Genomic DNA, 15,327 nt, shown 5'->3' with positions numbered 1-15,327 from the left:
CACTCATCTTTGGGTGACAGAGGCTGGGGTTGTGGTTACAGGAATTTCCAAATGCTCCTTTCCTCACTGTTGCAAAACAGCTTCTACAATGACTGCCTGAGAGGTATTAAACAAAATGCTGCTTGTTCCACGTACCTTGGATGACAACCTGTTGACTGATGCTTTGCCTTTTCATTTACACAGCAAGTTTTACAAGGTCAATGATACCTATTAAATGGTGGTTATACCACTGGAACTTTCTGTGGAAGAGTCAGAGGTGAATACTTGAATACTGGCAAGAAATTATGTGGTTGAAGTTTTACCTTTAGTTTTTTTGGTGCATCTTTGTAACATCAACTGCCTGTTATAAAAGAAGCTGAATAGTTTTAATTAATAGACTATTTCAGTCACTGTAACAACAATTCAAAAGCTTTTCTGTTCCAGATACTACACTAATTCCTAGTATCCCAAAGATTCAGTCCATGATTGAAGATGCCTGGAGAGAAGGTTTTGATCCTCATGGGGCATCTCACTTCAACAACAGATTACATGGTTCCAAAGCATGGATAGGAGCATGTGAAATTTATTCACTATTAACCAGTCTCAGGATAAAGTAAATATTGCTTTTTGTTGTGGTTGTTATTATTAACTGCTGATTTAAGTGCTGTACCTTTAAAGGTTAGAATTCCCAACTGTGTGATGACGAAGCCACCTTAGTGACTAAATTTAACCATATATAAACAAATTGATTTAATGCAGCATGAAGCTGTCTAACTACTTACAGGTACAGGTAACTATTTATAGGAGGTACATAAACTGAGTAACTGCTTAGATCATTGAGACTTGATGCTGAATTATGCCACATATGCATAAATTAAAGCATTAAAAACTTCATTTCTCTGAAAGTTTCTTTTCAAGAAGAATCTGAATTTCAGCTATTTTCTATGGCTTTTAATTGGATTCTATAGTGTATAACATACAAAAAAATGTAACATTAATTTTTGCAAGTTTCACAAGTTCTTGTTAGACTGAACAGAGTAGAGCATTTGTTTCTTATGTAATAAATTTTCCAGTTTGTGATAGTATATGTTTCATTGCTTTGTAATTATGTGTCCCTTACTTCTGTATTAAAAAATAAGAAAGTAGTACGGACCATTGGGTGCAGGAGGCAGGGACCCAGAGGTGAAAAGAAGCAACCTGCTTGAAATTTTGTTGTTTTCATTCTCAATGTTTTGTAGGTGCCAAATCATTGACTTTCACAAACCCACTGGCCCTATGGGTACACACCCTCGCTTGTTTGAGTGGATTTTACATTACTATTCTGCAGATAATGAAGGTGGTGCAAAGGTGGTGTGTACTTCCAAACCACCTATCTACTTGCAACATCAAGGTCAGTGTCACAATATGCTGGTTTCTTACCATTCTCTATCTCTTTACAGCAGTTCAGAGCAGCATTTTTTAGTCCTTCTTCATTGAATTGAAGGCTTGGTTTTATTTCCTGAAATTATCCTATTTCGTAAGAGCAACATTAAAGGTTGTATTTTTATTGGATGGAAGAGCTGAATGTGATTGGGATTTCAACTTTTTGACGTGTACTCTTATAACTGTCTTCTTAAATTCTGAGTAATGCCTGCCTTGATCTGAAAATCAGTCATAAGTTACAAGGTAGTAAATGGGATTTATATGTTTCTAAACTACTGAAACTCTTGTTTTGATGATAGGTCACAGTCGTACTGTTGTTGGAATAGAGGAGAAGAAGAACAAAAGCTTATGTTTGCTACTGTTTGACCCAGGATGTTCTTCCCAACAAATGCAGAAACTGCTGAAACAAAACAGTGATGGATCTGGTCTCAGACTACTTCAGAAATTTGTGGGTAACCTGAAAGAAAAGCAATATCAGATAGTGGCTGTAGATGGGGTGCTCTCTTTGGAAGAGAAAGCTGTAAGTATATCTCAGAAAACAGTTTCTGTTTGTGAAAATTTAAGACCATTTGCATCTCTTCTTTCAATGCTTATGCATATATGGTTGCATGGTGAATTTTTTGCATCTTTTCACTTTCCTTGATCTTTTTCTCTCCTGCTTTCTGCTTATATAATCCCAGGGTATCAAAGCCAATAACATTTTGCATATAAATGAATGCCACCTTGATGCAGCTGACAACTTCTAGGTCTTGTATGAAGCTTTCAGCTGTTTGCAGATGTAAATTGGGATTTTTTAAAATTTTCCATTTTCTTACAATGTTTTCTCCCAAATGACTGACTGTAAGCATGTAAGTTACTTACAAACACAGTGCAAAATTATGTTCAGAGGTTTGAGCTGTTGAAATTATTATGAATGCTATTCATGTGTTTGACTTTGGGGCATTTTACCTTTTTTAAGACCTTAGAGGTTTTCAGCAGATTGTCAAATGTGGTTTTTGTTTCTTAAGCTTTTTCTTTCCTACACTTACAAATTGATTCTGAGGTATTCCAATTCTGTGGTGTCGTATCAGCACTGTTCAGCATGTTCAAGCTTCAGGACACACTTTTATTTAAACTGAAAAAACTGGCAACTGAATCACTTGCTCAGCTATATTTAACGTGCATCTTGAAATGAGGTATTAAGTGTTTTCTGGCCCTGAACGTGTCAGAAGTGTCTGTGAAAAATGACCATCCTCTCCTCATTCTGGAAAAAAGCCTTAAAATTCAGGACACAGTGTAAAAAAGGTGTTGTTTGGGATTTGGTGAGGGTGGTGGTGTTCATTTGGTTTTGGTTTGCCACTTTTTTCTTCTTTTCAAAAATCTGATTTATATTTAAAAATATCAGTTGTATAGAGTGTTGTCTTGGAAGCTCCCATTTAAGTAAGATGGAACGTAACCCCTAACACTCTTTAAGATTACTAAACTGCTAATTTGGAAGAAGCTCTTTTAAGTGCTAGTTTTGTTCATTAAAGTATTTGCTTTTCCTCTCTATTTTTAGGCTCGCTGCCGTGCTTCTCAGGTCTTAACATCAGAGAAGATTCCTTAAAGGATACCTTTGTAACCTGCTTCTGGAACTTGCTGGGTGCAAAACATTAAACTTCTGGACTGTGACCTTAACCCAACAATTTTTAGACTTAAACTGTGTCTCCATAAGTGCTTGGGAGTTTTGGGAAAGCACTACACTGGAGTAAACCTGTAGTTTTTGTGTTCAGTCAAAACTCTGGCATCCTGATACAAATGTAACGGTGAAGTATACTGGTCCTTGTCTCACTAGAAAATGGGTTATTTTCTTAGTTGCTTAGAATTAGCAACACCTACTGTCTTGTAGCAAAGTATGTACTGTTGGTAATCAGCAGTGGATAAAGATACTATGGAACTACTTCATTGGAGTTCCTGTCATGGTTTACCTCTGTAAATGTGTTTATGCTGCCACTGTGACCAGTCCTCTATTTCTTTACAGTTCAGTCTGTTGCACCAGGGATTAATTTACCAGTAAACTTCTTTTCAATTAGCTGGCCTCTCTAGATGTATCACTTGAATACATGTGCTTAGGAGGTGGATCAGTGTTGGCATTGGCTAAGAGGTCTAACAAAGCAGTGTCCAAAATAGTGTGTGTGCTTTAGGTGCTGTGCAAGACAATTCTTTGGGTAGAGGAATAAAATACTCCTTTTGTACCATGAATGAATAAAATTCATATATTTTTTAAAAGTGCTTATTCTATCTTCCCTTCATCCTTTTTTTTTTAATTTCTATTTTTTCTGTGTTTTATAACGTATATCCCAAAAGGACACTGCCTTTTGACTAGTGCCTCTGTTGTGCAGGGTTAATGCCATTTAAGAGACTGGAGCTGTCTGCTGAAACAAGTGTCTTGGGTGTTTGAGGCACTTTACTGTACCTAGGACGTGCTGCTCTGGTTCAATGTGAGAGCCCTGCCCCTCCAGGAGGGGAGCTGAGGGCTGGTGGAGCTTGTTGCAGCCTGTAGTACAGGCTGTTTTTGCTTTCCCAGCTGTATCATGCATCAACCTATTGTAATTGGAGTTTAGATATATCCCTTTCAATGCTGACACCTAAATACAGGTGTAAGAGCCTTTACTGCTTTCTCTCATGTTTCATGTGCTCTGGCAATAAGAACTTGTTGTTTTTGGAAGCAGTGAAACATGTGAACATGTACACATATTACAATCCATAAATCATTGATCTTTCTGAAATACATGTAAAATTTTAAAAAAATAGTTATGAAAATGCATTCATTCAGTAGCTGTGTAGTAGTGGCCTTTAAGCTGTGAAAGGTTTAAATACTTAGGACACTAGTGGGGCTCAGACTAGGGAAGAGAGTTCCTGGGAACTGGGGGACTATCAGCTCCATGTTAGCCCTGGTCTGTGATGCAGGTGTCAAACAAATGGAAGGAAGGAAGGAAAAGGAGAGATGCCAATAATGCAATCATAATTTGGATGCAAAATCCTAGGCTTTGCAGCATGCTTGAGATTATACCCCTGGCATCTTGATGTGGTAGGCACCATCCTCTGAATTTTAACAGAGCTCTGGCACCAACTATTCAAAACACTCAGCCTGTTCAAAACTAAATTCACTCTGGTCAAGGTGCAGTGTTGCAACTCGCTATTGCCTCCATCCATTACAGTCCATGCTTTGGACTGAGGCAGTTAATATACAAGAAATGTTGTCAGCACTAGGATTTTAAATTACTGTAATTCTGTCAAAGTTTATAAATGAGGTTTTATTCAGTTAATATGAACTAGTTTTCCATTTAATCCAAAGTAGATAAGCTAATTCAAATCTCCCAGCTAAAAATCTCTTCTCTCTGTTCACTTTAGCAAACTAACACACACACAGCCAAGCTTATTCTCAGTCAAATTCCCTTTTTATTTCAGATGTTAATTGCTAACAAAGCTAAACAAATCTGCAGTTCAGACTGAGTTGCTACAACTTCTTCCAAGGACCTGGAGGAACAGATTTTATGCAATTTCTTTGTCACTTCAACCCTTATTATTTCCTCTGCTTTGAAATATAACAGCAAAAACACATTTTCACATTTTAACTTGTTTTACATAATTTTAACATCTTTTAAGCTGTACATTCTCTGCATGAAAACCAATAAATATGTTAGTGTGAAAACAGACTAGAAAATTTCATTATTCTAGAAATATAATTCATGAGAAACTTTCTTTCATATGTAAATGACTTATCAGTGATCCACTTGGAAAATTTTCTGATTATCACATTTGCACAGACTACACAGGATTCTTGGATTTGGTCCAAATTTAGAGAGCTCCAATTCACTCCTTTTATGAAAAAACAGCAGTTTTAAACATACATAGCTAGAAATGGAAAGCAGCCTTAGGAATTAAATGGGGTTTTATGCAGCTGAGTTGATACAAACCAGAAATAATAATTTCAGTGCTGAAGAGAATTTTAAAGCATCCTAGCAATTACCCAGGAAGCTGGATGTAGTAACTATGAAGCTTTCAATCCAACTGTCTCTTTGGAAATGACAAGATTTAATATCACATTAGCTCACAACTTTTTAATGTATCTGGTAACTCTGTTGGAGCACAGATCCTGCTTATTGCTTTGAAACCTAAAACATCATTGAGACCTAGATGCTTATCTAGAGTTCTTAGTAGCCAAAATTAAAAAGATCAAAGGGACGACAGTACGAACAAAGGCACATGGTTAATTTATAAAAGTATTTACAGGGTACTTGAAAACTTATTTCTATCTACTAGAAATTCATTCACCTTGAATGAAGAAAAGAAGAAAAAGGTTCAAGGAGGTCATCCTAAACAGATGTTCTCAAGTGGTATGAGCAGAGAATCTTATAACCATTAAATTAATTCCATAATTAAACTTCTCATCTTGACTATGGAATTTTCAAATACTAAAATTCATAAATTTATTATTCCTCTAAGCAATGTGATACTTTAGTGCAACCCTCTTCAAAGATTGAAGCTGGCACAGTTAAGGCAGTCTACTAACAGTGTTTAAAATTCAGCACACAGTGTTTAATCATTGAGGTGCCTGTCTCTCTGTTTGGAAAGCTGTCTTTTGACACCATCATCCTTCTAGCGCTGCAGTTTCAAACACAGCATGTTTAAACACTGCAGATCTTGCAGTTTGGGCTTTTTGGAGGTGGTAAGGGAGGAGTCCAACAGCTGTTAGCTCCAGAAACAACTCTGAAGGATGGGCAACATCCCCAAGTTGATGTGTAGCTTTACTGCATTCTGTGCTAACCTTCACAGGCTGCCAACACAATGCTTCTAGAACTACACCAGTTACATTCAAACCTGTAGAGCACTCTGTAAACCCTGCTGCTGTAATGTGCACTCCACTCATAGTGTTTCAATACAGTCTGTTGCCAAAAGCAAACTCATTTTCCTAAGGTGAATTTTGATTTTTCATACAATTTCATTGAGGCACACATTCAGAAAACCCCAAACCATCTCTGAAGAAAACAACCAAACTTCAAGAGGCTTCACATTCTGATTTTTTTCCCCCTACTGACCTGAACTCACCCTTTCAAAAATATTATTCATGACTATAGCAAAAAAATTAATTCTAATTGTATGGAAATGGTTTCCACTACACTTTAATAAGGCTATACAACAAAGGTGACTAGTGCTGTCTATCTACAGCTGATAAATTGGGGCACCAGAACTGACTTGAATTATTAAAAAATTGCACAGGAGGAACAAAAAATAAATAACTGCATAGTATGTGATCCCTTTTTATTCACCAAAGCTGTCCATGTTTATCCCAGGTGGAAGACAGCAGAAAAGCTGCTCAGCATTCAGGTGCAGGTGTGTTTAGTGCTTGCTGTAACATCTTTCCATCTTGCATGTTGCCACATCTCTTCAAAGGACAATTACAGAAGTAGGGAGGAAAAAAATTAGAGAAAATAGAAAAGCGTTTTCAGACAGATCAATATTTCTCAAATTTTTCATTTCAAATGTTAAAGTAAGTTTATTTATAGTGAAAGTCATCAGAAGACCATTCTCCTGGATTTAAAATATGTTGGTTTTTTTCTCTGGAAAAAAAATTAAGAAAAAATAAAAACAATACACATTACTAAGACCACAGATGCTGTGGCTTTCCTGCCTGCCCCTCTCTCCTTACATATGTCCATACTGATGACAGAATCAGTTCAAATAAGTCTAATCACTATCTAAATTAACAGGGTTGTAGTCAGGGTCATCCTCTTCATCCTCCAATTCTAAATCATCCATTTCTTGGAATAAAGATTCATCAACCTCCACATTGTTTCCAGCTGTAAGGAATAGAAAGATACTTTAATTTCACGCAACAAGGAAAACATTAACAACAAAACATACAAGATTTTTTGTATTAGTTCTTCAATGTAGGTAGTTGCTAATTTACTTGGCTTTTATACATCAAATAGGTATGGAAAAGTAAATGCCACATTTTATCTTTTTACAGCTGAACTTTTTTTCTTTGTATCAAAACCAGTCAAGAGAAATGTCACACAGAGCTTCAGAATTCATTGGGAGCATGAAATTAACATTTACATTTCCCAGAAGCAGAGGTTCTTTCTCCCCAGGACAGCCAAAGCAGGAGCTCAGGACCTCACAGTTGGAATAATTACTACCATCCTAGTGAGATAAATGCACAGGGCTCATAAAAATTCCTTGCACACCATATACTGACATACATGCATTTGCTTTCGGATTTAAATTTTAGAAGCAAGATGAAGCTTTGGCTACTTTCACATTTTCTTCTGAAAGAGATGCTGCTGACCTAAAGATAAAACTCTAAGATTGCTATTTTATTTTTATGTATCAACAGTGACATCTTCTGGTCACCAAATAAAGTTTCTATTATTTCACTGGGCTTGAAGGCACCTATAGAAGATAATGCCATTATCCTCTGAAACTTAGTAGTACATGCTACTGTAATGTTAAAACAGAATTAATAACCTGTTGCATCTATGACAGAATGAAAGCAGCAATTAGAATGGGAGTTTTAATCACCAGTAGCAACAGGATTACAAATTAATATATTAATCCCAAATCATCTGGGCAGAGAGCCCAGGTAGAGGTCTGTTCCTCCCTTGAGGCAGCCAAATGTGCTATCAATAAGCAATCTTCAATTTAGGTATTTTGTAGGAAGACAAGATTAAATTATTCCATGTTAAAGAAACTAAACTCCCCCATAACTACCATTTCCAGTTTATACTCACTGACATTCATAAACTTTTTTTAATTGTTATTTGCAGAGAAGAATCTTGACCCTCTTCTGCCTGTGTTTTGTGAAAGATACCAGTAGATAATGCAGCTGCATTAAAGAACTCTCTTACCTCAAAACTCAGGTATTTTAAACTAGGATACTAAAAACGGTACAGCAAATTAAACAGGTATGTTACTGTATGTGCTTTTATGTGCTTTATCTCCAACTGGTTTTCCAAGTTTAATATTTTTCTGACCCAGGCTTACAGAATTTTCATCTGGCACCAGGTCAGTATTTTAGGTAAGGTAACAGGCCCATCTGCAGAAACCATGAAAAAGAACTGGGTTGCACAGGAGCCAGTAACATTTATTTTGACCTGCAAGATGTTTACTATTGGTGCTGAGGTTCAGAGAAAAGATGACAAAAGTTCAAGACCTATACTTGAAGCCAGGGAAGGCTGGCTATCAGAAAAAAAAATCAGGGCTGAGTTGGGATTTTTTATTTTATTTTTGCTTCTGGTCCAATCATTTAAACAGAAGCAACGTAAGTGAGATCACCTCAAGCACAAGGCTGCAAATAAATACACTTTATCATCTTGAAAAGGTTTTGGTTTTGAGAAAAGTTAAAATTCTGTTCACTCTGCAAAGCAGTACTTCTCAGAAAGTTCTTCCAATGTAAAAGGGATTCTAAAAAAAGATTTAAAGTCAAAAATATAACACAGATTTTGCTTAAGAACTTTGACCTTTTTAAGCCACTGACTTTCAGTAGTGGAATCAAATAGGAATTTACCTTCCTCCAAGAACTGGATGTCAGAGGTGTCAAGGTTGTGATCCATTTCAAACAGCTGTTTACCTAGAAATAAAATAAAAACTAATATATAAGCAAGTACAGCTCTGAAGCAACTCTCAACCCAAGGCAGCAATTAGTCAGCATGTGTATTTTAGTCTTTTCAAATCAACCAATTCTAGCAGTCTTTTGTGTTTTTAACTGCTCATTTCTGTAAGCTCCCCATTCTGTTTTGTTTTTTTTTAATTCATCCATGCCAACAAGTGAAATGGGTCACTGTAATGTTATTAAGAGTTTAATAATGGGGGGCAGCAAAAATTTACACTCCACAGCCTGTGGTTAGTCCTTATTCCTTTAGTCTTCATCTTGCATTCCACAACAAATCCTCTGTTGGAACTGGGAAGGACATCAGCTGACTCCTCCACCTTTTTTTTATAAATTCTCCCATTCAAAAAGCAACTTGGATATACACAAATCACCAGCTCCTACACACACACACACACAGAGCTGTGAAGGCAACACCACAGAAGAGTGAAGTTTTTCTGACTGGGAGGGACAGGAAGAAAAGCTCAAGACTCTTTGACATAAACCATCTATCTTCCATCTACATTGCTCATGCAAGCTTCCACAAGCAAGACTGCTTGGTGTCCATGGTAATACTGGAATCACACCAATGACATCCAAGAATAAACTTGGTTTAGGTTTTCTAAAGGGAAGCTTTCACAAACTACATTTATATAGAGAAAAACAGACACCACATACTAACAATACTTTAAAGAACAGGAAAACTAGAAGCCTGATTTCTGTTATCTCATCTTTGCAGATTCCCAAATGCATACCCTTCAGAGAGGAATCAAGCATGTCCCCTGTCCTGTACTGCTTTTTATGAAGCTTAATACCATTAAAATTTCCACCTCTGTCAAGTTTCATCAAAACTAGCCAGAAGTGAGGAGAAAACAGAACAGTGATACAGCATGACCACCAGTGATTATGTTTATTCAGGTAATCAGGTCAAAAGAAGATCCAGCATCACAAAAGAACCAGTTCAAAGCTAAGCCATGCAGACTATGGAGCAGGATGCCAAGACCTATCATCTGTGTAAAGATTACTTTTAGACTTGTCATTATAGGCTGATAGCATTGCAGAAATTTCACAACCAGTATTAAAACATACCGCTTAGCTTATTTTTGCCCGCTTGTTCTTCTTCTTTCATCTTTTTCCTTTTTATTTCTAGAAGCTCTGCATCAAACTTAGCTTTCCAATTAAGGAAATTCTCAATGGTAACAGGAGTGCCATGAAAACGTTGCTGGAAGAACAGAAAACAAGGCTGCAAACACAACTTGCAAAGCTACAAGTGAAGATAAGCATTCTCTTAATTATTTAAATTACAACACTCAAGAAACACTGCTTGCTGTGAAGTATTCTGAGAAATTTCTCCTAATCCTTAGAGTATATAAAGAACACATTCTTGTGGGTTTTGTCATGGGAGTCTCTCCTCAGAGAACTATACTGAGATGAAAACTCATGGAAGAACCCTGCATACTCCTTTTGGACCTAGAGTGCAATAGTTCACAACTCCCCATTAATACAGTTTATTTATAAGCAGGCAGCACTTCTTATCAACCCTTAAGTGCAATCTACTCTGAATTATTGTCCATTAAAATACATTAATCCTTTTATATTGCTGAAACAGAAAAAAAAAAAAGATTATTTTTTCTCAGAAATTTCTTTGCTAATTTTCAGAAATACAGAACCTTCCAAGTCCCATCACCCTCCAGTTATTTCTCAGAAAGTGAGTGAAAACTCATTAGTTGGATTTATCACAGCACAATCCACAAATGGTGAAACTATTCTACAGGAGGGCAAACCAGTCCTGAAGATTGGTCCCACCGCTTTCACCCTATCCACTCAGTCTACCAAGGAAGACAGCCTTCCTCAAACCACAGAGCCCATGTGCAGCATGACATATTCTAGTCTTTTTTACTCCCCATTCCCTCTTGCTTCCCCTTCTTCCAGCAAAAAACTGTCTACAGCAAATGTGATTTCATTTGGGAAAAATCCCTTAGGAAGTAATGCTAGAAGGGACTGTGAACTTGCAGTTAAGACTCTAAAAATACTGTTTAAGAAAAAAGGGAAATAAAAGATCACTTAAGTTCACTAAACAGTCTTCTTATGTTTCAATTAAATAATCTTTAGAATAGGTGTTCCTTTCCCACAGCAACTGAGAACTGCTCCTGCACCAAATCAATGCATTTTAAAGAAGCTGGAAGTCTTTTTCATTGAAGACATTATTTTACATACCTTCTCTTCTTCCTCTGCTTCTCTTTCTTTCTGTTTCTTCTCTTCTTCTCTTCGTGTTTTTATTTGATCCACTATTTCATTTAACTTCTCCTGTACTGCTGAGACCAGAGTGAAGATCATTACCATTCCTAAATTTTCTTCTGCCTACAACAAAAAGAAGGCAACTTCAAACAGAAGAACCTGAATGCATAAATATGTTTATAGAAAGCAGGATGTCGTGCAAATGCAGAGGGCACAGCTGACACATTCTGCACCAGTCTCAGAAGCTTGCTGTAAAATTCAAATTCAACGGGCCAGTTAATTCAGTCAGTTATCCCCAAATGGGTATGCAGCAAAACACAAAGATGAATGTCTGTGATTGGGTTATTAACACATTATAGATATCCTCTGAAAGGCTTTTTCATGAATAAAACAAAACCTACAGTAGAAACACAACTCTAAAATTTGAATATCATAAATCATAAGAGACAAGTCACTCAGAATCTTTCTTCTCCTGGAACAGATTACTCCTTAATACTATTTCATGCTCCTTTGATGTGAGACGGTTCATATTATGCCATATAACATATTATGGCAATTTTAAGGCAGTGAGGACTTGTCAGAAATTCCTGAAACCAAAGAAATGCTTCCTTTTTTCCTTCACAATGCACTCTCACTGATCCTAAAGGTTGATGAGATCCACCCCAAAGAGTTATGTTATCAAAAAGAATCAAGAATCAATGTGGCATTTTTTAATATTTCCAGATAAAACTGAGGTGGCTTATTTTCACAAATTATATATATATATACACACACACATACAGAGTTAAACAAATTCACCTTAAGCTGGAAGTGAAAAAGAGGAGAAACCCTAGTGCACCTCCGTTTCATTATTCTACATTATTGCACACACTGAATTAGCCCTATATCTTACCTCAATGATGTCATTCACCAAACTCAAACCACAAGGTAAGTCTCTATAGTATGGAACAGGTTTCAGATCAGTAGCAGATACCTCTGAAAACAACTGATTTGAGAGAGAAATTCTAGCCCATGTGTGAAGTGGTATCAAGCTGTAGCAAGATATTCTGTCTTTCTTACCTGCTGCTCTAGCAGTTTTATTATGTCCATGACATCATTATCATCAAGATTCTCCTGTGAGACAATTTCATATAGTGGAGTTTCATCAGGGTATTTTTCTCTATAGGTAAATTTAAGGGTTGTTTGGACAGCTACAAGATAAAGAAACACATATTCTTATGGTGATAACTCTATAACTTTAATGGTATGTTTTCCTACTGCATCGACAGCCTAAAGATTATAGAATATAAAATATTCTTGCCTGTAAGGAACAGTCTTCTTATACAGATTTTAAATCAATATGAACAGATTTAAACATAACCCAAGAGTTCAAAGAAATTAAGATGATAAAGTTCACACTTGCACCAACTATTAAAACCTACTCAAGTCTGAGAGGTCTTTAGGAAGACTGAAAAACCTCCTGTGGTATGACAGGTACTAGAGCAGTAATCTCCCTCATATTTTACTTAAAGCTGGAAAACAGCAAGAGTCGTAATAACAGAACTAGAGAAAATCTCAGCATATTAACACCTCAGGTTCTGTGTGCCTGGGTGAAGTACCAACCTCTGTGTTGGGTTCCAGGGCTCCACACTGTGGACAAACACACTATGTCCACTAGAAGTTATTAAGCAGAGAACTGCCTTAGAAAAAATGCATTCAATCTGAAGCTGCCCAGAGCCAGGCTAACATGGAAACAAGGCAAAAGAGAATCAAGTTCCTTTTACACATCCTCCCAGAACACCAGGGAGAAGCTTTCCCTTACTTCCACACTCACAGTGCTCAGCAGCACAGCTGTCTGTGCAACACAGACACCTGCTCTAAGCAGGGCTTACTCCTTTCAAACTAAGTAAAGGCAGCACCAATTTATTCCTTCTGTTATAGTATCCAGAACAGCAGCTTTCATTCTTGCTTGGAGTAAGTCTTGCTTACAATATGCCCACGCAATTGTTGGTACTCAAAAAATACACAGGGACTTGGGACCCACAGCCTTCTGCTCTGGAACTGCTCCTTAAGGGCTGCACATTCACAGCACACAGACTCAACTCTCCCACGTAGCTGGCACACACACAGTTGCCAGAAAACAAATCCTCTCACAACATGTCTGTAAGCCACTGGAAGGATGGTGACAACCCATGCTTTTTGAAGCTATGCTACAAAGCCTTTGAGATTCAGCAGAAAGCAGTCCTACAGTGACAGCATAACACTTCTGCAAACTGAACAAGGATCACCCAAATCCTTGAACTATATTTGCAAGGGAATGTTTGCTGTATTAGGCCCCTATAAGGATCTAAGTGGAGGTATACACTAAGTGGAGATACACAAGTGGAGCTGTTGAATAGAATAGAATAATAGAATCAGATTTAAACACATACAGAAGTTTCTGAGTAAGACATGATCAACTTACTTTCATCATTTTCTCCAGCTTCAGACGTCACAGTGATTGTGAAAGTTGTTGGCTTTTCTGACAGTACTATTAAAAGGAAAAAAGCAACAGTCAGGGAGAGTCCTTAAATCAATTACTTCACATCAGTGAAACTGAACTTCTTAAAGGACTTATAAAGAAAGTAAGCTCTTGATACAGTGTTTTTAACAAATTAAGGTAATACTTTTCAATTAACAGCTATTTTCCATACGATGTGATGCCTGGAGTCTCTTTGAATGAGACCACACATCATCAAACAATACCAAAGGGTTTCATTTTTGGAAAACTTTCTCTTCTGGAGGTTTCACTGCTTCAAAAAGCGCAAATCAAATCAAACAACTTCTGGCAGTGCACTGACTGCATGCAGAAAGCTACCAAAGCTGATCTGCTTTACTGCACTAAATGTGCCTGAAGAACGTCCAGCGCACTCTTGACCATGGACTATTTTTACAGTATGTCTGAACCTATATTTAAAACAGCTTAATGCAAGAAATGCTACTAACCAAGCAACCTACTAGAATGAAAATGTGTGAATCAGGCAGCTAGAAGATAGACAACACAACATAGCAAGAGCTGTGAACTGCATCTCTCCCAGGCTAAAAACCTCATTGTACAATTGTGGGCTGCAGACCACATACTCATGTAAGAGGTGCTCTGCATCTCTGTTATAACCTGTGCCCAAATTAGTGTACATACTCTCAAAGGATCAACCGAGTTTTGCCTAATTGCTAATGTGCTACTACAATCTTTACTCCCCTCTCCTCTCTTGGGCATAAAAGCACGAGTGAACAATAACTCTGAGTAAGCATCAGAGTAAAGGCTGTATGAAAGAATATAACTTCCATATCAGTATCAGATATCCAGCACCCCCAGCTACCAGAGATCAATTTATATACCTTTACGTAAATCTTTAACATAAAACCGAAGACCTGAAAAGATTTTCAGATTGAAGCAATAGGCAATTGTACTGGGCAAATGTTTGTGTGGTGAAGTTACTGCCAAGTAAGATGCTGTGGAACTCTAGGCAGAGTAGACACTGTGCAGGAAGGAAACAGAAAATGCTCCAATTTTTCCACCCTTAATATTCTTTGGATACAGAATGCCAAAAATCATGTTGGATTAGGCAGCATTTGGATACTCTTGATTGTTTGATAGCAAATTGAAAATCCTGAAAAACTGATGAACCAATGTATCCACTACAGGAAAGTTGCAGCAGTATAACATGCTGCACCAAGGAATTAAAGCTTGCCTTTTTTTTCGCCTGCAACGGAGTAAGGCAGGTACTGGCAATATATTTACGAAGGAAACAGCACCTTTAAGTACCCCAAAACATCCCATGCCTTACGACCGCAACAAGCTTGCTAGCGGATAGGAAAACCGCTCGGCACACAAACCAATTCTCAGGGCTGCATCTTTTGAAAGGCTTCTCCGAAGAGCATCCTTCCAGCGCAGGGGACCGGCTTGCCCACGCCGGGCTGGCTGCTGTGCCACGGCGCTGAACGCGGCAGGGGCAGCGCCCACGGACGGGGCCACAGGGGCCATCAAGCGCTTTGCTCTTCCCGGCCAAGGAAAGGGAACCAACACCCCGAGCACCCCCCCGAGCCGCGCCGCTCGAACC

The 15,327-nt window shown here is 37.7% G+C and overlaps 2 protein-coding genes across 2 annotated transcripts in view; one reads left to right on the top strand and one right to left on the bottom strand.

Annotated features, from left to right (window-relative positions):
* Positions 1-3,651, top strand: part of ZUP1 (zinc finger containing ubiquitin peptidase 1) — an 8,650-nt gene extending 4,999 nt beyond the window's left edge. Inside the window, 5 exon segments of the mRNA XM_031066655.1 lie at positions 1-103; positions 424-592; positions 1,218-1,369; positions 1,701-1,921; positions 2,939-3,651. The exon segment at positions 1-103 is cut by the window's left edge and continues 49 nt beyond it. Coding sequence (XP_030922515.1) covers positions 1-103; positions 424-592; positions 1,218-1,369; positions 1,701-1,921; positions 2,939-2,986 — 693 coding nt within the window. The 3' untranslated portion in view covers positions 2,987-3,651.
* Positions 3,652-4,798: 1,147 nt separating this feature from the next.
* On the bottom strand, positions 4,799-15,287 carry RWDD1 (RWD domain containing 1). Its single transcript, XM_031066656.1, has 7 exons — positions 15,104-15,287; positions 13,692-13,757; positions 12,308-12,438; positions 11,228-11,371; positions 10,100-10,232; positions 8,930-8,992; positions 4,799-7,223 (listed from the first exon to the last, which is right to left on the bottom strand). Exons 1-7 carry the CDS (start codon positions 15,249-15,251, stop codon positions 7,111-7,113), a joined length of 798 nt encoding a protein of 265 aa, XP_030922516.1. The 5' UTR covers positions 15,252-15,287; the 3' UTR covers positions 4,799-7,110.
* Between the last annotated feature and the right edge of the window lie 40 nt (positions 15,288-15,327).

This window comes from Geospiza fortis, unplaced genomic scaffold (assembly GCF_000277835.1).
Source record: "Geospiza fortis unplaced genomic scaffold, GeoFor_1.0 scaffold98, whole genome shotgun sequence".
NCBI lineage: Eukaryota > Metazoa > Chordata > Aves > Passeriformes > Thraupidae > Geospiza > Geospiza fortis.
The sequence above is the reverse complement of the archived record's forward strand: the minus strand, read 5'-3'. Positions and strand labels throughout refer to the sequence as shown.